General features: G+C 39.5%; 1 protein-coding gene across 2 annotated transcripts in view; it reads left to right on the top strand.

The window, feature by feature from the left end:
* LOC126236613 (4'-phosphopantetheine phosphatase) overlaps nucleotides 1–27693 on the top strand; it is a 167163-nt gene that overhangs the window by 102590 nt on the left and 36880 nt on the right. For both annotated transcript variants that reach the window (XM_049946050.1, XM_049946049.1), the window contains exons 12-13: nucleotides 2023–2227; nucleotides 10562–10716. In XM_049946050.1, coding sequence (XP_049802007.1) covers nucleotides 2023–2227; nucleotides 10562–10716 — 360 coding nt within the window. The remainder of the gene's footprint in view (nucleotides 1–2022; nucleotides 2228–10561; nucleotides 10717–27693) is intronic.

Below are 27693 nucleotides of genomic sequence, written 5' to 3'. Positions count from 1 at the left end.
TCCCTTCTACACATTGGATACCAATTATTAAAAAGTCACCTCCTAAAACACACCTGAAAGCTACCCAGTAAAATTTTTGCAGTAACCATTGTCATGAAAGGCAGGATGCTCCTATTCCTTGTCAGCCTTTTTATGGGTCATATGGGAGGGGCATTCCTTAATTCCCAGAAGTGGCATGTCGTCGATTGGTTCATATTCTATACTATATGTGAGATATGAACTCATGGTGCAGAAAAACAGTTCCACAGCTCTACTCAGACTCCTTTTCATAGTCAAAATTTACCTTGTGCTTTCCCAGATTTTAAGTCACTTTTCTGAAAATTGACATCCATCTTCTTGAGGTCTGCATTTAAACTTCTTTTCACATCAATAGAACCCCTCCCCATCACCTCCCCCCCCTCCCCCCCCAAAAAAAGTAAAATAATATAAAGAACCCTCCATACAGCATTGGTACCTATGCTATGTGAAATGATTTCAACACCAGATCCCTCAAGACACTTACAGCAATAACTTCTCCCACCCTTTCCTCTCCAAGTAACCCTCTGGTAGCATTCACAAACATATCTTTTGAGCAGTGGCCTTCACCTCTGCTTCTCACCAATGGATTTCCTACTTTCAAACCGCATTATACCACCGTCTTTCATTCGCACATTGTGTTCCAAAATTACCTTCAGGAAGGAGAGATGTTAAATTATACATTAATTGTTGAAGCAAATTCTATAGGCTTTTCTTTACCCCCAGTTTCACCTAGGAGCAATCTACTAAAATTGATAATTACTCCAAACATTAGCCATACGTATAACTTCACACAGCACTACCAGCTGTCTATGTACTGGTAAAGTTAGAGCCTATGTAATCCAAGCATTGGTGTTAACTGAAATGTCCATTCCAAATGTTCTAATGTATTGTTAAAAGAATAATAATATTAATAATAATAATAATAATAATTTTTGTTGTTGTTATAGTTGTTATATTGCATTACATTACTTCGCGTGCCACAGCAGACTGGTGCAGGTCTTTCAATTGGACGCCACTTTGGTGATTTTTGTATCCCTAGTCTATCCCAGTAATCCTACCAGGGAAGGGGGACCTACAATTTAATGTGGAATCTAATCTTGCTGAATCTTCAAATCATTGAAAGGTGAAGGCAGATTGGAAAATTCCCATGGTTTGGCCAATATCAACTCTGTGACCTCCCAATTTTCAGGCATGCTCCTTACCACTAGACTATCAGGCCCCATAGGAATAGCTAATAATGTAATTTCTTACTTTAGATTTGAATAGTTGGAGATTTTCAATATCCTGCCTGATGTCTAACAGAAACCTGTTAAAAACTTTTGCATCAGGATATAAAATCCATTCTGAATTCAAGACAGAGATTTTTTTTTAAGCGTAAAATATCTGTAGGAGTAAATAGGATGTAGGACCCTGCAGAGACAAGACATGCAGCTGTCAGCTTTATATATTATTCTTACTGTTTGCTATTGTAGAATAAACATCTTTTTGAAATCAGCTGCATTGCACCAGAAGTGATGTGTTGGCAGAACTGATCTGTTTGCATAAGTTATACACGTACTGTCCACTTTTGCCACACATTGTTGAAAATTGGTCATTATGTCATCAGTGATGCTATTTTTAAAACAATATTAGAAGTTCCTGGATGGAGTGATCATAAAGTAAGGGAAAGGCAATCACATGTCTACAGCAGAGTGATGGCATCGAGCACAAAAGCGCATAACAGAAAGCAGTGTTTACATTAGCTTTGAAGCAATTACTCTTTTTCTGGCAGTAGCAGATGCACTCACACACAACCAGACACACACCCACACACACACTCTTTTGTGTTACATGTTTTGTGTGCTCTATGCATCAGTCCACTGTAGGTGACTGGTTGCCTTTCCCTTATTTTACATAATACTGTTTGTAAGTTTCACTAATAGACAGATTTGGTATTTTCTTAACAGCTGTTGCCACAGCAACATTACATAGCATTTGAAGTTTTATTCTTTTATTTGTGTACAGCAAAAACAAGTGGAGAATGAAAGAGCATTAGCACTTTTGCCCCATCATTTAAAATATGTGGACAGTTTGCCATGGGCCGAACGACAAGAAAAGCTTGTGACTGCTGTCCTAGCTGGAAACATGTTTGACTGGGGAGCTAGAGAAGTAGCTGAACTTATGGAAAATTCAGAGTTTGGCTTCAGTGAGGCACTTGGAAAGATCCAAGGTAAGAGCACATTGCAGGTAACATAGCTTTCATACGAAAGGTGCAGTAAGGTGTATAGTGCACGTTTTTAATACGAGTGAAGTCTTTGACCGAAAGTCCATCAATAAAATCTGACTTGTCACTGCAGAGGAAGGTAGTGATCCAGCAGTGGCTGAAAAGATTTTTATTCTAATATTTGACCACAAATTAGAATAAATAATGAAAAGTTTCAGCTGGTGGTAATTATTTTCAGACCCTTTGATCAAAGACACAAATACAAATGTGGCATACAAAATATTGTTGTGCTGCAAAAGTATCGTCAATCAGTATATTACTGTAGCATCAGTCTCTAAAAAAGTACAACATAGTACATGAGCCATCCTATAGGACAAATACATGTATGCAGTCAAATTAGATTTTTGCTGCTGTATTATTCCAGTTGATGGTGCTATTTCAGCAGATTATTTAGTGAATGTTTTATCATAACACATTTATACCGGAAAGATCTGAAGATAAATATCACTGACTGAAAAGGAAAGCATTACACCTCAGAAAAGCAAGTAGTGAATGACTGACTGCTGTGTCGTCCTCAGCAAATGGCATCATTTCGATGTCATGTATACGAGTACTGTATCAGTACACAGCTTTCCTGACCATTGTCAGATTTGCAGATTTTGGAGCCACTACTTCTCATTGAAGTAACTCCTCAGTTGCCATCATGAGGCTGAGCGGATCTTCTTCCAGTGCTGGCAGTAACAGGAATTGAACCTGAGTCTGTGGCAGTTAATTGCACTGACCAGTCAGCTGTACAGTGGACATCATTGACTATGAAAGACCATTTGTTGTAATCTGTCATTAAAGGCTGGAATTAAAAACAAAATATACCTTCTGTGCAAGTATGTTGTCCATAGACTGTTTTGCATTGTGTGTTATATGCTATTTACATGAAAACAATGAAAAAATTATAATGAAACCACTTGTATACTATTCAACATACTTTAAAAAAGTGGTGTAAATAATGGAAACATGAAAATGGCAAGAAATTGTTTTTCAAGCACATAATTTATAAAACATCAATGGACTATTTTATTAAATGTACTGACCATTAATTTGAAACCATCGTTTTATAAACAAATTGATATTTCCTACTTTTTTTACCAAAAAATCCAGCATCATATTTTATCTGTCTGGTTCTCTAGTTCATAAATACTTTTGAAAGTTGTGATGTCTACCACATCTGAAGCAGAAATATATTTCTTTTCAATATTCACTTCTGAATTTACATCCACATTGAAAGGCACACAACTGTCATCATCACAATCACTAAAACCACTGTCACTTCTTGCACTGTCAGTTTGTTCCTGAAAGAAAGTCCCCACCATATTGCCCCCAGATACACATTCAACAGTGACAACATTGTCATATCTCGACAGTTTGGATAATGTTAAAATCAAAGGACTGCACTTTGCTTGTGCAGTTTGGTGGCAAGAATTGTAACTGCTCATTTCATAAACTTGCACTATGTGATCAAAAGTATCCACACACCTGGCTGAAAATGAATGACAAGTTCTTGGTGCCCTCCATCGGTAACTCAGTATGGTGTTGGCCCACCCTTAGCCTTGATGACAGCTTCCACTCTCACAGGCATATGTTCAGTCAGGTGCTGGAAGGTTTCTTGGGGAATGGCAGCCCATTCCTCAAGAAGTGCTGCAATTAGGAGAGGTATCGATGTCGGCCAGTGCGGCCTGGCATGAAGTCGGCATTCCCAAACATCACAAACGTGTTCTATAGGATTCAGGTCAGGATTCTGTATAGGCCAGTCCATTGCAGGGATGTTATTGTCATGTAACCACTCCACCACAGGCCATGCATTATGAACAGGTGCTCAATCGTGTTGAAAGATGCAATCGCCATCCCCGAATTGCTCTTCAACAGTGGGAAGCAAGAAGGTGCTTAAAACATCAATGTAGGCCTGTGCTGTGATAGTGTCGCGCAAAACAACAAGGGGTGCACGCCCCCTCCATGAAAAACACGACCACACCATAACACCACCGCCTCCAAATTTCACTGTTTGCACTACATGTGCTGCCAGATGACATTCACTGGGCATTCGCCATACACAAACCCTGCCATCGAATTGCCATGTTGTGTACCATGAATCATCACTCCACACAACGTTTTTCCACTGCTCAGTCGTCCAATGCTTACATTCCTTACACCAAGCGAGGCATCGTTTGGCGTTTACCAGTGTGATACATGGCCTATGAGCAGCCACTCGACCTTGAAATCCGGTCTACAGATGAGGTCAGCCTGTATGCTTTTGTGCTGTACATGACCCTTCATGTATCCACTTCACTATCTCATCGGAAACAGTGGACCTAGGGATGTTTAGGAGTGTGAAAATCTCGCGTACAGACGTATGAAACAAGTTACACCAATCACCTGACCACGTTCAAAGTCTGTGAGTTCCACAGACTGTTCCAGTCTGCTCTCTCACAATGTCTAATGACTACTGAGATCACTGATACAGAGTACCTGGCAGTAGGTGGCAGCACAATGTACCTAATATGAAAAACATATGTTTTTAGGGGTGTATATTTTGAAGATGTGCAGGGCAACAGTCCATGCTTTGTGACTGGCATTGTGGTTGGCGAACAATGTTTAGACATTATTAAAGAACTGTAGCTCCTTCAATTTGCCAGCGGCAGAGGCAAATATTTTCAGACCCATCAGCATTGGTTCCTCATATTATCATTAAATGAACTTTATTGTGTTCCTCTCCATGGCGGTTTTTACTTACAAAAGGAAGCATGTTACTTGCAGGGAAACAGAAGAAAAAAGATGTTTTGATTGATATTAAAGATACTCTTAGCCTCATAATTCTGTTTGTTACTTTAATTTACCATTCCACCACTTGCTAACAGTTTCCGAATTAACACTATCTTCTTCACTTCACATAGTTTTACAGATCCCATTATACCACATTTAAACCTTCTGGTCTACCCATTAGGTGTGGAGAAATCCTTGGTGGTTAACATATTGGCCATCTTAAGTGATTTTTCATGTAATATTGCTCTGTGGGACAATGGAAGTAAACTACCTCTGAAACCAGTAATTTGTAATTTTTCCAGTTCTGTATATTCCAAATAACTAACTTTTTTGGCATTTGTCACTTTCATTTTCACCTTCCAAAATAGTGTTTTTGCTTTTAACAGTCAGATTGGACACAGTTATCTCTAAACTATGTGTTAGTGCAACCCATGTTCTGCAATGAACATCAAATTTTTCGTCTATTGAATGAGGCTTCCTACATCATCTTGCAATTTTTTCCATCTTAAAACAGTGACCAAAAACAATGGTTGCACACTTAAAACAGTGCAATAATACATCGACTTACAAAATGGTTACATACAATACTACATACAATATGTTATTGTTAGGTGAAAGTGGCAGAAGACGAAGCACTAGTTGTATGATTTAGAAGTAGGGAGCTCCACAAAGTTGACCAGATAGTGTTTGTAAACACTGCTTGAGTCAATACTATGCCAGCAGCATTTTACATCATTCATACTTTTTTTATGAATGTTTTTTCAAGAAGTGTGAATTATAATTATGTTAAAACAGTCATATGCAATTTAACATAATGAACCTAGGAAATTTGAAGGGACCATTAAAAAATGACAGGAAACATTAACTCTGGGCCATATTAGATATATGGACATGTTAGTATCTTCCATTTGCACGTCTGGCTGGATTACTAAATAAAGGATTTGAAGTACTAAGTGCAAGGCAGCACGTCAAAAGCAGTGCAAGTGCAATCATCTTCCTGTAGCACTTTGACAAAACTTTAGGCCCCGGCCGAGTCTTGGTAATCCTAACCTACCATTGTGAAGTAATAGCAAAGCTCCAAATTAATATTAGTAAACTATGCTAGTGAAAGAAGTGTAAATCATTGTTTTCACATACACACAGTGTCATAGAGAGGCATTTGTTTGGCAGTAATTGTTTCTTTGTGAACCACTTTGGGTAGCAGCCATACTGCAAATATTGCAGTAACAGCATGTGTCTACCATCCTCTGGTGATGGAAAGGCTTCTCATTGGCAATTCCACAAGGTAACACGGCCTTTCGGTCACAGCCTTCATCAGAAAAAGAGAAACACACACCATTAATACAAACAAGCACATTTCATGTATACGGCCGCGAACTCCTGTGTTTCGGGCCAGAATGAAGCTGTCATGTGCGGTGCAAGCACCAACCTGTAGGAGGTGGGGAAGAGGAAAGGATAGTAGTGTGCGGGTGGGGAGAGAGATGAACATTCTCTGGTGGAGTGTGCAGAGACTAGAATGTTAAAGTGCAGCATCAGGAGGTTGTTGGCAGGGAGGTGGGAAAGAAAGGAGAGGAGCGAGGAAAGATGGGCGGGTGCATTGGCAGAGGTTGGCAAATATACAGGGTGGGAGATGAGAACGGGGAGGAGATGATAGGACAGAGGGGGTGGAAAATGTTGGGTGAAGGGTGTGGGGACAGTAAGTTAGCGTAGGTTGAGGCTGGGATAATTATGGGAGTGGAGAATGCGTTGTAAGAGTAATGCCCATCAGCACAGATCAGAAAAGCTGATGGTGAAGGAAAGGATCCAGATGGCTCGGGTAGTGAAGCAGTCATTGAAATCAAGTGTGTTATGTTCAGCTGCATGTTGTGCCACAGGATGGCCTACTTTACTCTTGGCCACAGTTTGGCAGTGGCCATTCGTCCTGGTGGACCGCTGGTTGCTAGTCATACCAATATAAAAAGCTGTGCAATGATTGCAACAGAACAGGTAAATGACATGACTGCTTTCACAGGTGGGCTGACCCCTGATGGGGTAGAATAAACCTGTGGCGGGACTGGAAATGGAAGTGTTGGGTGCGTGGATTGGGAAGGTCTTGCATGTTGGTCTTTCACAGGGATATGATCCTTGTGGCAAGGGGTTGGATTGGGAGTGCCGTAGGGGTGGACAAGGAGACTGTGGAGGTTGGGTGGGTGACTAAAGACAACTTTAGGAATGGTGGGAAGTAACTCAGGTATTTCTTGGTCCTCCCAGATGTCTTAACAGACTGCCCGCTGCATCCGGTCCCTCTGTGTCCTATGTGTCCTCAGCGGTACTTTGTGGGGAGCAGATCGGATGACCCTCCTCCATTTGTACTGATCTCTTGCGCATTTCGATTATGCATCTGCACATCCGTCTGTCTTATGTTGTCTCAATACTATCCTTCACTGTGGCATCCGTTTGGCCACTGGCACCTTTTACACTGGCCCGGCTGAGAGTCTGTATGCAGAAGCTGCCGAACTACTGCTGTCATACCAATGTGATGTTCTCCTCAGCATATACACATGCCATTTGTCTGCCATGCCGGGCCACCAATCCAATGCCTCCTGCTTTGATGACACCTTTGACTGTCAGTATAAGGCATGTACCACTTCTTTGTTATCTCCTGGAGTTCACTTTCAGCTAGTGCTCTGGCAGCTTAACTTCACACCACTTTCCATTTTCCCGATGGGCCTGAACCCTTCACCACCTTGGCCCTGTGCAGCAAACTGCATCCACCTTGGCCTTCATTCAGTTCCTGAGGACACTACTCCAGACTCGCTTTATCGCCGTAAGTTTCTCGACCTTTGCACAGAATGTTGTGATAGTGCCTCTATGTACACTGATGGCTCTCGTACTGACTGCGGTGTCAGGTTTGCCTTCATCATTGCCATCAATGATTTTCAGTATCAGCTTCTCGAACACCGCTAAGTATTTACAGCAGAGCTCTTCGCCCTGTATCAGGCCATGCAGTACATCCAGTGATAAAGGCTTTTCAATTGTGTCATTTGTTCCGACTCTCTCAGTGCCCTTCAGAGCCTCTGTGTGCTGTACACTGTCCATCCCTTAGTGCAACATGTCCAGGAAAGCTTCCACTTGCTCACTCTTGATGGAGCCACTGTGTTGTTTATGTGGGCCGTAGTTACATCGGTCTGACGGGAAACGAGGCCACTGATGCTGCTGTCAAGGCTGCAGTCCTCCTACCTCACCCCACTAGTTCTTCCATTGCCTCCAACAATCCCTGTGTTGCTGTCTGTCTGTGGTGTCACGTTTGCATCACCGCTGGTCTTCCCTTAATGGGAACAAGCTCACAGGGAATTAAACCTCTCCCAGAGGCTTGGCTGACCACCTCTTGGCCCTCTCACTGTGAGGGGATCATTTTAGCTAAGTTGCGTATTGGACACTTGCTTTACATAAGTGTCTTTTAATTGTTCCTGTCTGCAACTTAATGTGTCTTCCTTACAATAACTAGCAGCCTGTCTTTTGCTACATTATAGATGTGATTGTAGTTATTTGGATTTGGTTTTACAAAAACAAAATGAAGTGAGAAAGAGACCCCAGTGTTCGTAGCATCTGAAAGTTTTGGCAGACAGTCTGTGGTTCCAAGTAATTTGAAATTCCACTTACAGAAAAATCATTCAGGTTTTATTGGTAAAGCTTGCCAATTTCTTTGGCAACTAGTTAAATGAATTAAGATTACAACAAACAATCTTTTTTAAGCTTTTGTTCAACAGCAAATAAAGGCTTATAGCATCATACAAGGTTATGCATAGAGTTATGAAGTCAACAAAGCCCTAAACAACTGCAGAAAAACTAATTTCACCATGTGTTTTATATTCAATGAATGTAAAAACTTAGCCAGTAAAACAAGGTTTAAAAAAAAATAAAGGTGTGATGATATGAGAACCAAATATACATTGTTGTTGTCCTATTGAATGACACTTAATGTAATTGGAGAGAGGAAAAAATGTACTCACCAAGTGGCTACAGGAGAATACGCACATAAAAAAAGGTTTTACACATGCCAGTTTCCAGAGCTAGTGACTCCTTCTTTTGGCAGGGGGAAGGAAGAGGGGTAAAGGAAAAGCACTTGAGAGGATTAGGAAAAAGGGGTAGAATTCGGAAAAGTCACCCAGAACCATGGGTCAGGGGAGACTTACTGGAGGGGATGAGAAGGAAAGACTTCCCATCCAATCCGGTAAGTCTTCCTAACTCAGAATTAAGATTAGTTAGGGAGGCTCGTGTAAAATGTGGAATTGACCATTAGATTAGCATCAACAGCAGAATGGGTTGGTCGGGGGGAGCCCAGTGGACTTGTCATTAGGTGTCACCTGAGTAACAGATCCATCAAGGACCTTTCAACCCTTCTAAAACTGCCCACGTCGACTGTTGATGATGTGACTGTGAAGTGGAAAATTCAAACGAACATTCACAGCTAAAACCAGGCCAGGCAGTCCTTGTGTCTGATGGACACAGACTGTCGAGCATTGGGAAGGGTGGATGTAAAAAATTGCATGAAATCAGCAGAAGGAAACAATCATGAGTGTAAAGTGCTACCAGTGGTCCAGCTAGCATAATGATTGTGTGTAGCGAGTTAAAAGAATGGGGCACAATTGTTGAGCAGTTTCTCACAATCCACATATTTTTGTAGTCAGTGCGTAAAGAGTAATGCCATTGGGCAATGGATGACTGGAAACAAGCAGACTGGAGTGATGAATCACACTATAGCCTGTGGCAGTCTCATGGAAAGATGTGTTTGGCAATTGCCTAGAGAACATTACCTACCACATGTGTATTGTCAACAGTGAAGTGCAAAGGTTGTGGTGTTGCTGTATAGGGATGTTTTTAGTGCTTATGGCGTGGCCAACTAGTTTGCTTAAGAAAACACAAAATGCAGAAGGATATGAACACATTTTATAGCTTTTAGGAATGCTCACAGTAGAGGGACAGTTAATTTGGAGATGATGATTGTTTGTCACAGCATGGCGATGCACAATCATAAATCCACCTGTGTGACAGTCGTTTGTCGATGATAACATTCTTGAAATAAACTGGCCTGCCCTTGACCTGAACCCAATGGAACACATTCAGACTGAATTAAAACGTCGCCTTCGCTCCAGATCCCAGTGTCCATCATCACTGCTTTCTCTGGTATTGGCTCTTAAGAAGGACGGACTGCCATTCCTCCACAGACGTCAGACACCTCATTGAAAGTGTCCCCACCTGGGTTCAAGCCAGCAAAAATGCAAAGAATGGGCACACCCAACATTAACATCATCTAATAGGTGTTTGGATACTTTTGAGCAGATAATGTACACTTCAACAGTATTTATTTGATGTGACATACACCTATGACTACTATGCATTGCTTTATGATGATGTTACTGGAATTTTTATATTTTAGTTTATGGTGATCACATATTTATTTATTTATTCATTCATATAATATTATTTTTTGACAAGTTTTAAAAGAATTCAAATGTTATATTGAGAAACACTTTAATTTTCCAGCACGGCCATGGTTGATTGACTGTTTGGACAACTGGCTGGAAAGGCTGAATGGTCCTCCCCACAAGTGTGCAGCCATATTTGTTGATAATAGTGGTATTGATATCATTCTTGGAATATTGCCATTTGCCAGAGAGTTGTTAAGAAGGGGTACGAAGGTATGTACTATATACTTCTTTCTGATAGCATAGAAATCAGAGTAAATTTTGGTTTTTTATTCAGATATCTAAGCACTTTCCAATTCCAATTCATTGTTGCTAAAAATATACTGGATATTTTCTCCAGACTCTCCCAGATTCCTCTCATGTGCCAACCTATTGATGTCAGAGTAGCACTTGCATCTTATGTCCTGAGTTATTTTTTAGATGTTCTCATATTCCTGTGTCTCTCTTTCCCTACAGTTTTTATCCTGTGATCCTCCTCAAGTGCCACAGAAGTTATTCCCTGAGGCCTTAGCACATGTGCTATCATCCTATCCCTTCTTCTTGTCAGTGCTTCCATATGTTATGTTCTTTGACGATTCTGCAGAGAGCCTTCTCGCTACTTACCAGGCCACCTAGTTTTCAGCCCCCACCCTCTCTCTCTCTCTCTCTCTCTCTCTCTCTCTCTCTCTCTCTCTCTCTGGCATACCATCTCAAACACTTTGATTCTCTCTTATCCACTATCTGAGATTCACTACCAAATAATGCTGTGCTCTTAACATACATTTTCAGAAACGTCTTCCTCAAATTAAGGGCACAAGTTTAATAAAGAAAACAGTTACCCTTAACAGAGACTTTAATCAAAAATAATATATTCTCCTTCACTATTTACAACAGTCTGCTAACGCCGAGATAACGTTTCAATTCTGCAACTGTAGAAATCACATGCTTTAGAAGTGAAGAACTTGTCAAGCCAAGTTTGGAGTACATTTTCATCCAGAAAGGAAGCTGGAAGGACGGACGCTCACTGGAGAGCAGAAAGGGTGAAAATCTGATGCGTAAATCAGGTGAATAATGTTGGTGTGGAATGACTTCCCAACCTAACTCCCGTATAGTGTTTTTTGTCAGTCTAGTAGAATGCGGACACACATTATTGTGGAGTAGCATCAGTTCAAGCATTCTTCCTGGTAGTTGTTCTTGGATTCTGAAAAATGTCTCAGTGACAGTAAATGTCAGCAGTAATGGTTTCATCTCGGGGAAGCAATTCATAGTACACTAAACCATCACTGTTTCATCAGATGCATATCATTATTTTTTGTGGATTCACACAGGTCTTTGTATGGGAAGTTGCTGCTTTGTTTGGGCTCAGTAATTCCTTTCTTTTTCATACGTTAGCATAAAGACACCATGTCTCGTCACAACAGGATAGGAATGGTTGGTGTTGTTCAAGAGTTAGTTATGCCGAGCAAGCAGAGATGCACGTACGGCCACTGCTGATTTTTATGATTTTGGCTTAAACCAAGTCGTACCCATACTCCCAATTTTTGAGCTTTCCCCATTGTATGCAAATGTTGCATGATGGTGGAATGAACACAGTTCATCATATTTGCCAGTACACAAACACAATGACATGGATCATTGTAAATTCATGCATTTAAATGATCTTCATCAAAGCCCGAACGTCTTCCTGAACATGGCGAGGCACTAATGTCAAAACAATTCTCTTTAAAATGAGAAAACAATTTTTTTGCCATTATTTGTGCAATGGCATTATCCCCAAACATGGCGCAAATTTTTCTGACTGCTTTCACTGCTGTCACCCCTCTATTGAAGTCAAACAGAAGAATATGTTGGAAATGTTCAGATTTCTACACTTGGCACTCCATTTTCTAGCATCCACAGATCCACTCACTGTCTCCAAATGACATATGACCATATGTAAACTCAGATAGCAACAATGCACTACAAATAAAAAATGACAATTGATAAATAAACCCCTAGCAACCGGAATACCCACAAGCAAAACAAAAACGCTACAAACTTAATGCACCAACCTAATATTTTATTTTAGTCGAAAAGTGATGATATTCGAGAGAGAGAGAGAGAGAGAGAGAGAGAGAGAGCATGCTTTTTTGAGCAGGTTTTGGCAAGTGTTAACTTCAAAGATTTGCAGAAGCCAGACTATTCAGGACGATCAGGACGACAACGGTTGAAACACACATCCAGCTATCCTTATTCAGGTTTTCCACTGTTTTCCTAAATCACTTCAGGCAGATGCCAGGGTGATTCTGTTGAAGTCGCTGTTTGGTCCCCTCCCCCAAATCAACCAATCAATGTGAAGGATAGCCTTTTTATTACAGTCATGAGAGTTGGTGTGGTGCAAATCACTCCAGAAAGTTTGGATGGCAGGAACAGAAAATGCCTTATTCAATGAAAAATTTATTCAGTTACCACAGAGGTAATGTTAAAAGATTGGAATGGCTGGAAAGGACGTATTCTAACACTATTCAATTTTGGAAAAAGGATTATAATGTACCACTTTGTGAATAGAGGTAGGCTTATGCAAAATGCTGGCTTATGCTTTATTTGGCAAAAGGGAGTTGGAGAATATCATTCTGAGACGAAGAAAAACATTGCAATGAGTGGTTTAGGAGTATTCTCGAAAAATTACCAAAGAGATTTGTGCACATTATAGATCAAGCTCCAAACTGCGCAATAATAAATGTACTATCATGAAATGGAGAAAGGATTCTATTGTTGAATTGATGGAAACCAATAATGTAGAGTTTCCATCTAGTGCAACATCGTATGAAGAATTTGCTAAAGCTGTCTTACTAGAATACACATGGCTGCATTTCAGGTCACAAGAATATCTTTTGCGAAGTGTGGTGCACTGTGAATTCAGTGCTATTGAACTTATTTGGGTCTTTGTCAAGAACAAGACACCAAATGAGAACAAGAATTTGAAGATAAATCATGTTTTATATTTACGTCACTTGGGCCTGAAAAGTATTTCCTAAATTTCTAGAGGGCACAGTAGATCTTGTGTTCAAACTTGAGAACATATATGTACAAAGAGCTCACAGTCTTGAAATTTCAGAAGAACCATTGTTGATGCAAATGGAAGACTACAATAGCAGTAGCGAGACCTCACCGAGCAGTGAAAATGATTAAGATCAGTTTTCTTTTTTAATCAAACAATGGAAAGTCCATGTTGGGATATTAACAATATTATGAAAATGTTAAATTGCTACTCACCATAAAAATGACACATTGAGTTACAGATAGGTATGATATAAAGACTATTATCCATTTGAGTTTTTGATCAAAGGCCTCGTCAGAAAGGAAAACACACCACATTCACACAAGCAAGCGCACATCACACAGGACTCACATTCGGGAGGATAATGGTTCAATCCCACGTCCAGCCATCCTGATTTAGGTTTTCCATGATTTCCCTAAATTGCTCTAGGCAAATGCCAGGATGGTTCCTTTGAAAGGGCACTTCCAACTTCCTTCCCTCTCCTTCCCTAATCCGACGAGACCGATGACCTCACTGTTTGGTGGCAGTACTGTATTGTAATGCAAGTACGAAGTTGCCATTTTTTGCTGGTAAATAGGCACTTATCGTGCATTACGACAGTGGCAGCATGATCGTATGACAACTACACTCCACCACAGTCTCTCATAGATTGCAGCTACTAACACAGTTGCTTTACAGTCTCTTAACTGATAAACATGGAAGTATTCATTCGTAATGACAGACAATGTAACCAACAAGAGGTCAAGTTTGACACCCATTTTTTTTTCTCCAGTGCGATACCTATAACAATAAGGTCAATTGAAGTCTTGCATCTGACATTGTAGCAATGAAATGACCAATCAGGACATAACAAAAATCGTAATGCAAATAGAAAAACATTGTAAAGGATGGCAGTGTAAATCTCTTAACTCTATCTGTCTCTGAAAACCTCATAATTCCAGTAACCAGTAACTCCGTTATCAATGAGAGATTTAAAAGTGCATGGACTTCTCTAATCTGTCAATAACTAGGCTTCTAGTATGTAGTTACACATGTAGCAACTTTATTTGTATCTTTTCTTTTTCCAAGAGGCACTGGATGTTATGATACAGAGAGTTAAAATTGTGTAAGAACTCCACTAATTTCTCTTTTCCATGCTACCATGTATTAAAAGTGTTGTTACCGTATCCCCAAAACTGTATTGGCTTTAAGGCTGGCTGATGTCGGAGCTCTCTCCCCAAATTCCTCCATCATAAGCCCACTCACACTGATTTGTATTTATGGATTTTAAATTGTTAGCATCCATCACAAACAACGTGATTAAGACTTGTGTACAGAGTGCATACTATTTCCAAGGCAGATAGTTAGATCACGGAGCTAATCTGCCTACGAACGGCATTCAGGGATCATCCAGCAGAATAAAGACTCTTTCAGTCAAAGCTAAAAGAAAGCCTTTGGGAATAGAGAATAATGGAATGTAAAATCAGTAGCTTTCATTTTGTTTGTTGCCAGTGTTTCGTCTAACATAGCAAGAATCCAGAAATTTTGGGCACCATTTAAGTTTTTAAACACTCTCGGATTGGTACAGGGTTATGTGCTACAGTGGAAGGCTGGAGTTAATATATACTTTGCCAGTGTGGTTTGTCTCATGTAGATCAGACAGTCAAACATGCACTGTGAGAAACCTTTTTCAGTGAACACCGATGCTGCACTCATCTTTTGCAACTCACCAGGTCTCATATCGGCAAGTACTACACCTCCACTGCACATTCCATGGAATATGAGAAAATAATAATTGTACTGTCAGTATTCAATACAGAGTAAGAAACCTTTTTTGACAAAAACAAATCTCTGGCCCACAGTACATATCACTAAGCAACGTTGTCTTCGACAGTGTGCCTCTCTTCTGCTTTTCATCTGGAATGGTTAAAGACATTCTGTTGCTTTCTTTTATTTGAAAGATAATGATTTTCTAAAACTTCCTGGCAGAGTAAAGCTGTGTGCCGGACCGAGACTCAAACTCAGGACCTTTGCCTTTCATGGGCAAGTGCTCTACCATCTGAGCTACCCAAGCACGACTCACGCCCCGTCTACAAAGCTCTACTTCTGCCAGTACCTCGTTTCCTACCTTCTAAATTTTACGGAAGCTCTCCTGCAAACCTTGCAGAACTAGCACTCCTGAAAGGCAAAAGTCCCGAGTTCAAGTCTCGGTCTCGGAGAAAAACTGTTGAAGTTTTTGCAGCATCAAATATTCCAGTTGAAAAGTTCCTCATCACCATTTCCTTTTTTAGCAGTCAGCTTAAAAAAAAAGAAGGTTCAAATGCAATGAGCACTATGGGACTTAAATCTGAGGTCATCAGTCCCCTAGAACTTAGAACTACTTAAACCTAACTAATCTAAGGACATCACACACATCCATGCTCGAGGCAGGACTCGAACCTGTGACCGTAGCAGTAGCGCAGTTCCAGACTGAAGCACCTATAACCGCTCAGCCCCACCGGCCGGCAGTCAGTTTCAAAGAGCTCATACTTCATCTTCAGGCATGCAGTATTACAACCTTTTAAATCTGTACATCTAATCATTTGACCAAAAAAAAAAAAAAAAAAAAAAACACTTTTGCTCAAAGCAGATGTGAACTTCACCAAAAATTAATGCAAATGTTGCTAGAAATAGAGGCTATATTCAGGTCCTTAGTCATTAATTATTTAAACGTCTTTTTATATCTGGTTCTGTTGCATGCTGAAATTATCGGGAAGCTTTCACACTGTTCAAAGACATTTAATCAGTTCTGACTTGGTTTTTAATTAATCAATTGTATTCCATCATATTGAGTACTGATTAACTGTAAAAATACCAGAATTTTTTAGATTAACATTAAAAATTTATTTATGAATTAAATTTTCACTCTGAAGCAGCATATACACTGATATGAAGCTTCCAGGCAGATTAAAACTGTGTGCTGGACCAAGAAACAACTAGCCTTTCATGAGCAAGTGCTCTACCAACTGAGCTACTGAAGCACAACTCTCAACCCATCATCATGACGTTACTTCCACCGGTATCTCATCTCCTACCTTCCAAATCTCATAGAAGTTCTCCTGCAAAACTTACAGGACAAGCACTCCCTTCAGCTATACCTTCCAGTAATAACTTACATTGTAATACCTCACTTTAGTTCATTATGTTTTTTTTATTAGACTTTGTTTTGTTGCAGGACACTGACATGCCTCAATCAGTCCATGTAATAAAGTCTCTTTTAAAGAACACATTTCAAAGGCTTCAGATTATTTCCTTTTTAACTTACACACTGTCTGCTCTTTCATACCATGCTGTAAAACAAAATATGTACTTCACAAGGTTTGACCATGCCATTAGAAAAACTGTGTGAGGGCAAATCAATAAAAGAAACTGAATATTCCACATTTTAGGCATTTATATTAATAAGAACCTGAACTGTAAGTTACATTTCGCAAATCGTAAATGTTTATACTCTGCAACTTCTGCATTACAGATTAAGTCAGGCTTTGAAGTTGAAAATGTTGGAAAGTGGATGTATTTTTACTATTTTCATTCACTTATGTTTCGTGACATTGTACTCGTATGATATTACCTGGCAAAGCGAAGTGGTTACCTGGCTTGGGGGGCAACACTGTTCAGTCTACACTTTCACATTTCCACATCTCTGTTAATAACGAGAAAAGAAACAGGGCATACAGTATATCTCACTTTGGCTTCTCGCATTGCTTCATTTGTAGTATTCCTAAGACAACCTTCGCCAGTAATATTGCTGTCTTCCATTGCTGTGTCTGTGCTTTTGCAAAATTTTATCACTGGAATAAAGAATCCCTCCTTAACCTTTTCACTGTTTGTCAAGAATGATAATGCTGACTCTTTGTTCAAATCTATTTGGACTGATTGCACTAATTATTCAGTTTCTTTGTCGCCAGAGTGCATCTCCTCCAGTAGCCATCACAAATTTTTCTAATGTGATACCTGGCCTTATAAGTCTTCTAATTTCACAGCAGCAAAGGGAAACTGACCACATGGTCTAGTGTTTAGTTTATGTGGCTAGTAACGCCCAGGTCCTGAGTTCGATTCCTGGAGACCACATTAAATTTTTCTCTGGTGGATAGGTCTGGAGGAGGAAGACCACCTTAGCCTTGTAAGGCCATGTGAAAAGTTGTTTGAGTATAAAAGTATTGAAATTTATGCACAAGTTATTGGAGTAGCATTATGCTGAGAGGCTCGCACCATTTATTTGTTAGCAACATAAGCATCAGCTGTTAATTTTTTGGGTTGGAGAGAGTGGTGCTTGACATATTGTGACTGTTCAGCTTATTCTTTGCTAGGTTCCAGACCAGTTGTATAGGAGTTAGGACTAGATGACATGGTGGCAGTAGGAAGGGAACCATTTTCTAGCAAAATTTTTTTGCTGCAACAGATGTGTTCTCTGCACTCGGTGCTGAGCACTGTTTACTTGTGGCTGTACTGCTTGGCAAATGCTGCTACCTTTGCTGAGAATTGTTGTTCTTGCTGCTATGAAATACTTATCATCCAAGTTTTAAAAAACTGTTAGGTGAAAAATTTAATTTTGGCACTTCTTACAGTCTGGTACCTTTGCTCAAGAAAGGACTGAATTTATTTTTGTTATTCGTAATGGCTATGGCACGGCTTAAAGTGAGTGAAATTGTAAAGTGTTTGTGGAGGTAAAAATGTGTTGGGTAAACTCCACGTATGGTTGATTTTAGTTCTTACATTGCAATATACAAAATGTAGATAAGAGATCAAAATTTTATCTAAAACTGGGAATAGAATGATATCTCATTTCGCTGTCCAGTTACTGATACTCATATCTGATGAACGATAGTGTGACACGTCCATTCCTGTCCCTGCGCATAACGAATCCTTGTCATAACAACTGTCATATTTCATAAATGGTTCAAGATGTCGAAATGTGGTTGTTTTCCCCTAATGACAGCATGTATGTTGTTGTTGTGGTCTTCAGTCCTGTGACTGGTTTGATGCAGCTCTCCATGCTACTCTATCCTGTGCAAGCTTCTTCATCTCCCAGTACCTACTGCAGCCTACATCCTTCTGAATCTGCTTAGTGTATTCATCTCTTGGTCTCCCTCTATGATTTTTACCCTCCACGCTGCCCTCCAATACTAAATTGGTGATCCCTCGATGTCTCAGAACATGTCCTACCAACCGATCCCTTCTTCTAGTCAAGTTGTGCCACAAGCTCCTCTTCTCCCCAATTCTATTCAATACCTCCTCATTAGTTATGTGATCTACCCATCTAATCTTCAGCATTCTTCTGTAGCACCACATTTCAAAAGCGTGTATTCTCTTTTTGTCCAAACTATTTATCGTCCACGTTTCACTTCCATACATGGCTACACACCATACAAATACTTTCAGAAACGACTTCCTGACATTTAAATCTATACTCGATGTTAACAAATTTTTCTTCTTCAGAAACGCTTTCCTTGCCATTGGCAGTCTACATTTTATATCCTCTCTACTTCGACCATCATCAGTTATTTTGCTCCCCAAATAGCAAAACTCCTTTACTACTTTAAGTGTCTCATTTCCTAATCTAATTCCCTCAGCATCACCCGACTTAATTCGACTATGGCATGTAAAGAGGCACATATGTTGTAAGATAAATACTCCAAACTTTTCTATTGTCTGAGATAGGTGCAACAAGGCAAGTTAACTCATTCGTGGCACTTTAATGCAGATGCCTTATTTTATTGGAAAAAATCAAATGTGTACCATATTGTCTTTTGACAGTTATGGTCTCTGGTGTGCACATGACAACTCATTCATTCCAGGCACTTTAAAATCTAATCCCATAGATGGAACAGGTAGTATTTTTTAAAATGTATATAGAGTTTCTTGGCTAGTCTGGAAGTCTAGTTCTGTGCAACAAAAGCTGCATAGGTGTGTTTTTTTTTTCAAAAATAGTATTTCCATGTATTGCTCATAATATTATCACATCATAACTGGTATCCAGTCCAATTCTGAAAGCAGGGCTGTGAGGGAAGTGTAACCGCTTAGCACTGAAAGCACAATTCTTGCGATCGCCATCGGACAACCAGAACAGAACAGAATTGAACTCCTGGACAGAGTGTGCAACTGTTTATACAAACACAGACTATTCTGCAACATACAAACATTACAAAAATCAGAAGTTTTGAGAATCTTCCAGAATTGATAAATGTGAAATGACAATTAATTGGGGGTGATCGGCTTTGAACTGGCAGTCCACTGCACATCAGCCAGTAACGATAACCGCTACATAGCACAACTTGCAGCATTGCTCCCACTCCTGGAGAAAAAGTGATCCGCTGTTTCAGAAATTTCCTGTTAGTGGTTCTCCATATGGCACCACTGCTGGGTCCTTGCTTTCTGGTCATGTTGTCACATCCCCTTCACTGTGGTGAGGATCAGAGATAGCTCCTTTCATCAAAGATTTGTGGCTGTTGGCAGATCTTTAGTTTCCTTGAACAAAGTGTTCGTATCATCAGTCTGCATCAGGACTGTAGTGGTGCTTCATATGGGAGGTGTGCATCATGTCTCTGCATCTTTGTCTTCTCAATGAAGGATCATAATCCTCAAGCTCATATGTGGTGTCTGACAAGTGATGAAGGATACGATATGGCCCAAAGCAGCACTTTAGTAACTTGTCTGATAGTACTACTTGCTGCACAGGCATAAAAATCCATTCCAAATCTCCTGGACTATACCTTGTGCTTCACATTATATTCTTAGTCTTGTTCTTGGGCATCCATGGTCTGTATGTGAGCCAACTGCCTGCTTCTTCAGTCCTCTTGATGAGGTATTTCATATAGTCATATTGTTTCATATAGTCATCCTGAGTATTGCCCTATTGAAATGGGAACAATATATCCATTTCCGTTTTGACTTCGTAGCACAGAAAGAGCAGTGTGACCCTGTAGTGTCTTGCTTTGCTATACAAGGGGATACGAGACACCCCCCCTCCCCTCCCCCCCAAAAAAAACAAAGAATTATTTTTTAAAAGCTATAAATTTTCTAATTGTTTACAAAACAACCTTACCCCTTCAAAATACTCTCCAGTACAACAAATAAATTTGTCCCACTGGTGCTTCCACTGTTAGCTCCTTCCTCTTTTTTTTCTGTACTTTTTCAATGTTGCCAAACCACTTTCATACCCCTTTTCATGTGTGGAAATAAGAAAAAGTGACATGGAACCAGGTCAGGCAAGTAACATGCTTGAAGCAGTGGAACCATGCCATTTTTCACCAAAAAGTGTCTAACAGAGACGGCTGTTTATGCAGGTGCTTTGTTGTGGTGGAAGAATCAGTCTCCTGTCTGCCAGATATTGGGTCTTTTGTGACAAACACTGTTGCTCTATCTTCTTAAAACTTCCAATTAAAAGGTTTTATTTATTGTGAGCACAAACTCTAGAATTTTTTCACTGATTTGGGCAGCTGATGGATGTCGAGAATGAGGTTTGTCATCAGTTGACATGTTACCATTTTTAAATAGAGCAAACCACTTGTACCCTTGAGTTTTTCCCTTAGCATCATCTTGCTAAGCTGTTTTCAACATTAAAACAGTTTCAGCACAGTTTCACTGAGTAGAAAAAAAAATTTCACAACTGCAGGTTGTTAATTTAAACTTGCCATCATAAAAAACGAAACAACAGCAAAACAGCACTAGCAAAAACAATCACTGCAATGAGCAGAACAAACCAGGTTGACAACACAGGAGGCACTGAATTGGCAGTGAGTTTGCTGTACACACCTAGTGGCAGAAATACCTACTACACATACTCTGCCCACAACAGTTTTATTACAGTTTTTTTGGGTTCCCCCTCATATTGTATGTGAATGTCACAATGGACAGTATCATATCTCAATCTCTTAAACATCAACATACATTGAGAGCATATCTCCCAGTGTCTTATCAAAGCATTCTGTGAGGCCATTCGTCTTAGGGTGCTACGCTCTTGTTATGCTGCTGATGATGTCACAATGTGAAATTACCTCAACACTAGTCTCTACTCGAAAACTTTTCCACAATCAGAGATTACCAAACAGGGCACTCTGTCCTGCTTCAAAAGTCCAATCTATTGGAATGGCACTGCTGAAGGGGTATTACATGCCCCAGAGGTAGCTACAGCATGTGCTTCCATCACTGACATACCTTACAGTGGTTTACATACTGATTAATGGATCAGCAGATACCTGGCCAGTGATACTAGCATCTAATTCTATCTAGAGTGTTCATGAATCCTTGGTGACCAGATGTTGGAGCATCATAAACACTTCAGTATAGCTGACTGTAGGTGAGCTGGGATGACGAGCAACCATTTCTGCCCCATTGGATCACAGTTCCTCATTCAAAATGTTCTGTTTATTAGCTGGAATTCTCCTTTGTTTGGTTTTTCCTCCTTCAAGGTTTCTGTGGTTTTTAGTAGTGCTGGACCTTCCCTCTGTTCAGCAGAAATGTCATTTATGCAACGATGGCTGAGATTTCATCCATGCTGGTTTGTTCTGCCACAGGATGTGCTCATTGTCCTTGTGTTTGCATTTACTTTTTTATACCATTTTAATGACATTTTCCTGAAGTCTTGGTGCTTATTTCGCCAGTCGACCTGACAGATCAATCAGGCCAATGAGCTAGCATAGAGGAATAGAGGATGGTGGTCCATCACGTTGGTGAATAGTTCACCAAGTAAATACGGCCTGTACTCCTTGATTAGATTAGATTAGATTAGTTTACGTTCCATAGATCCGTGCTGAGGAGATCCTCGTGGATGTGGAACATGTCTTCTTTTTTTTTTTTTTTTTTTTTTTTTTTTTTTTTTTTTTTTTTTTTTTTTTAAGCTGAATTAACAATACTAATAGTATGAATATATACAATACATCATTTGTTTCTATTAAAAAATTTGTCAATGGAGTAGAAGGAGTTGGCCACTAGTAAGTCTTTCAGGCTCCTTTTAAACTGATCTTTATTTGTAACTAAATTTTTTATGTTTACTGGCAAATTATTGAAGATGAGTGTTCCTGAGTAGTGGGTCCCTTTTTGAACTAAAGTAAGTGCTTTTAAGTCCTTGTGCAGATCATTTTTGTTCCTGGTATTGTATGTATGAACTGAGCTGTTTGTTGGAAAAAGAGATATATTATTTAGAACAAATTTCATTAATGAGTAAATATACTGAGAGGCAGTAGTTAGTATACCCAGTTCTTTGAAGAGGTTTCTACAGGACGTCCGTGAATTTACTCCACAAATAATATGTATTACACGCTTTTGGACTCGGAAAACTTTTGTTTGACTTGAAGAATTACCCCAAAATATTATACTATATGACATTATGGAATGAAAGTAGGCAAAGTATGCAAGCTTTTCATTTTTTATGTCGCCTATGTCTGCTAACACTCGAATTGCAAATACAGATTTGTTAAGGCGTTTCTGCAGTTCTGTGGTGTGCTCTTCCCAACTGAATTTATTATCAAGTTGTAATCCCAGGAATTTAAGACTGTCAACCTCTTCTATCTGCTCTTCTTCGTATTTTATGTATGTGCTGGGTGGAAACCTCTTACAGGTTCTAAATTACATATAGTGAGTCTTTTCGAAGTTTAATGTCAGTGAGTTGGCTTTAAACCATTTATTAATATCCATGAAAATATCATTAGCAGATCTTTCTAGAACTACACTTGACATACTATTTATTGCAATACTTGTGTCATCTGCAAACAAAACGAACTCTGCTTTGGCAGTGTAACTGATGAGAGATCATTAATGTACACAAGAAAAAGCAATGGCCCTAAGATGGATCCTTGTGGGACACCACATGTAATTTCTTCCCATTCTGATGATGACTGATGACTTAATTCACTAGTCCCTTGCACTGACACCCTTTGTTTCCTGTTAGTGAGGTATGACTTGAACCATTATGCAGCACTGCCCGTGACACCATAGAATTCTAATTTACGTAAAAGGATGTTGTGGTTCACACAATCAAATGCCTTTGACAAATCACAGAAAATACCTGCTGCTTGTAATTTGTTATTTAATGAATTAAGTACATTGTCACTGTAGGTGTAAATAGCCTTTTCGATATCAGAACCCTTCAGAAATCCAAACTGTGTTCTTGATAATATGTTATTTGTGGTCAGATGGTTGAGCAGCTGCCTATACATTACTTTTTCTAAAATTTTTGAGAATGCTGGCAGAAGTGAAATCGGTCTGTAGTTTGATGGTATCTCTTTATCCCCTTTCTTGAATAAAGGCTTAACATCTGCATATTTTAGCCAGTCAGGAAATGTCCCAGTTATAATTGACTGGTTACACAAGTAACTTAGAATTGTACTAAACTCACAAGAACATGCCTTAATTAACTTTGTTGATATTTCATCGTACCCACTAGAATGCTTTGTTTTTAAAGATTTTATTATGGACGTTATTTCTTTTGGTGAAGTGAGTGATATATTCATGTACTTGAAGCTATTTGTGAAGGCTAGTTTCAGATATTCAAGGGCACTATTTACTGATCCTGAAAGTCCCATTCTATCAGTAACGGATATAAAGTACTTGTTAAATAGATTTGCCACACTATGCCCATCAGTTACTAATGTGTCATCTACCCTTAGTGCTATTTGCTCCTGTTCCTTTCTGGTTCTACCACTCTGCTCTTTCACTATATCCCATATTGTTTTCATTTTGTTCCCTGACATTGCTATCTTCTTCTCGTAGTGCATTTGTTTAGACATCTGAATTACTTTTTTTTAATGTTTTACAGTATTCCTTGTATTTAGCTAAATCATCAGCATTGGAGCTATTCTTGGTCGACAGATACATTTAACTTTTTGTCTTACAGGAAATCTTTATTCCTTGTGTAATCCACGGTTTTATTATAGACTTCTGTTTAATTTGAGTAACTTTTAGAGGAAAACAGTTTTCAAACATGGTACTGACATTGTTCATGAATGTGTTATATTTTTCATTCATGTCATGAGCACTATAAACATCTTTCCAGTTCATATCTTTGAGCAGTTTTCTAAAACACTCAATTTTTGGTTGATTGACTAATTTCCTGTACTCAGATTTAGCAGTCTTGATAATCTGCTTAGAATTTACATTTAAAACAAGGAGCTGCATGTCATGATCTGATAGTCCATTTATAACAGGTTTTATGATATGATTTTGTTCCTTTGATTTGTCTATAAAAATGTTATCAATGGCTGTCCTTGAGGATTTAGTGATCCTATTTGGAAAGTTTACAGTGTGAGTTAGATTGAAAGACAACATTACTAACTGCAGTGAATGTTTACTGGAAGATTGCATTAGAAAATCTGTATTAAAGTCACCAGCAATCAAAATTTCTTTGTTTCTTTCTGTTAAATAACCCAAAAGAGCTTCTAGATGATCTAAGAATAGATTATAATTTCCTGCAGGTGATCGGTAAATAGTTATTATTATATATGATCTGTTATGGAACTATACTTCTGTTGCACATTTTTCTAGATGCTGCTCTAAACAGAATTTATTAATGTCAATGTTCTTGAATTTATGGCAGTTTTTGATAAATGTGGCAACTCCTCCTCCATCCATATCTACTCTGCAGAAGTAGTAAGCTAGCTTAAATCCTGAAATGTCTAACATATCTATATCAGTGGTCACTTGACGTTCAGAGAGGCAGATTATGTCAATTTGGTTAGATGAATTCATTTCATCGATACAAATGAATAGTTCATCAACTTTATTTCTAAGTCCCGGAATGTTCTGGTGTAATAAAGATAACTGATACTGCATAATAATGGGATTGTAACTGCTTTGGCGAAGATGAACTGGCAGTTTCTGTTTACTTTCTGTTAAACACTGTTTAAATGGAGGTTGTATGATAAAATCTGACTCCTGTTCATCTGTTTTCTCAAACTGAGTGTGTCTGCCAATCTCTCTTAAAACTCGTTTTCTTTCCCCCTTCCCTATCCTAAAAAAGGCATCCCTCTGACACCTGTGACCACTGGTATTTTACCACTTGTGCCAGTGTCCCCCCTTAAGTTTTCTGCAATCAACCCAGACAGTTTTGCCTTCCCTTTCCTATGGGATTGTAACTGCTTTGGCGAAGATGAACTGGCAGTTTCTGTTTACTTTCTGTTAAACACTGTTTAAATGGAGGTTGTATGATAAAATCTGACTCCTGTTCATCTGTTTTCTCAAACTGAGTGTGTCTGCCAATCTCCTGTTCATCTGTTTTCTCAAACTGAGTGTGTCTGCCAATCTCTCTTAAAACTCGTTTTCTTTCCCCCTTCCCTATCCTAAAAAAGGCATCCCTCTGACACCTGTGACCACTGGTATTTTACCACTTGTGCCAGTGTCCCCCCTTAAGTTTTCTGCAATCAACCCAGACAGTTTTGCCTTCCCTTTCCTATGGGATTGTAACTGCTTTGGCGAAGATGAACTGGCAGTTTCTGTTTACTTTCTGTTAAACACTGTTTAAATGGAGGTTGTATGATAAAATCTGACTCCTGTTCATCTGTTTTCTCAAACTGAGTGTGTCTGCCAATCTCTCTTAAAACTCGTTTTCTTTCCCCCTTCCCTATCCTAAAAAAGGCATCCCTCTGACACCTGTGACCACTGGTATTTTACCACTTGTGCCAGTGTCCCCCCTTAAGTTTTCTGCAATCAACCCAGACAGTTTTGCCTTCCCTTTCCTATTGAGGTGAAGGCCATGCCTAGTGTAGTCCCACCTATCGATAGCATCCACAGGAATCAAACCAATATGGGACCCTATATCCGTCCTAAGCAGCCACTCCAAACCAAGTTCACCCTCCCTACGGAAGAGTTCAAATGAGGCCGATCATGGCGTCTCAACGCAGACACAAATCCCACACTCGTATGCTTCGTTGCTGACGCTATCTTCACCAGGTCACTCTCTATGGAATATTCAGAGTCTCTGCCAATGCTATTTCCCGGGCCACCCACTATAACCACAGCATCCTCCTTTGTGAAATCCTTGCATAAAGCACCTACATCCTCTGTTACCTGACCCAGATCTGCACTAGGCTTGAAAAAGTTTGTGACCTGGTACTCTGGACCTAGATTTTCCTGCAGTAGTTGGCCAACACCTCTACCATGGGAACTACCTAACAGCAGAACTTTCTTTCTCTTTACAAATTTCCCTACCTTTTTCAAGTCCTTGAAAGCTTGTTGTGCCCTTTCTACAGCTTCAGCTACATGAGGCTCATCCGATTCTGACTGAGGCAACAGGTCAAATCTATTTTCAAGACTTATGACAAAGCTGTCTGATGCTCTCCTTTGCCTGTTCCCCCTATTACCTGTTGCCACTTCCCACCTCTGTTCACCCTTCTCCCTCTTTAACCTGTCCAGATCATCCCTTGCCTTGTCTAGGTCAGCTTGAAGAGCTGCAATTTTCCCTTCCTGTTCCAGTATTTTCCTATCTCTACTGCAGATCCTACAATACCACTGGTGAGTCTCATTTATATCCCCATTTCCCACACCACTACATTCGCCCCAATGAAAGAAACTACAGCACCCATCACACCATACCCCGGAACTAATGATCTTACGGCATGTCACACACTTCTCACTCATGGTAAAAACAGAAATCGTATAAGCTGATTTAAGTAGTGACTAAAACGTAAACAAAGGACCCTAGAAACTATTCAGGCAGATATAAATAAATTGAAAGAGTACTGAATAAAAAAAACTGGTGATTACATATAACTCACTGTTTACTTACGATACGCGCGCGTGAAATTAAGCCTAAAATCCGTGCTATAGGCACGAGAAGGAAAATAAACTTCTTACCCGGTTTAATCTTCTTTAACACTTCACTAACACTTCCACTAATGTAACAACACTTATATTTATACCAACTGGAAACGTTTATCTATAAGTTTAATTCACTGCTTACTTACGATTCGCGCGCGTGAAATTAGGCCTAGGATTCGTGCTACAGGCGCGAGAAGAAAAATACGCTTCTTACCCCGTTTAATCTTATTTTATACTTCACTAACACTTCCACTAATTCAGCAACACTTATATTATATTTATAACACCTGTACACATTTAAAAATAGCTTAATAACAACGCTTTTTATAATTATTTAGTGCAGCAAATACTTGAAGAGTCCGCGTCCGCGCAGTTGATGGGCCAAAGAACTGCAGAGCAGT

This window comes from Schistocerca nitens, chromosome 2 (assembly GCF_023898315.1).
Source record: "Schistocerca nitens isolate TAMUIC-IGC-003100 chromosome 2, iqSchNite1.1, whole genome shotgun sequence".
NCBI lineage: Eukaryota > Metazoa > Arthropoda > Insecta > Orthoptera > Acrididae > Schistocerca > Schistocerca nitens.
Note: the sequence above shows the minus strand (reverse complement) of the source record. Positions and strands in the feature narration are given on the sequence as shown.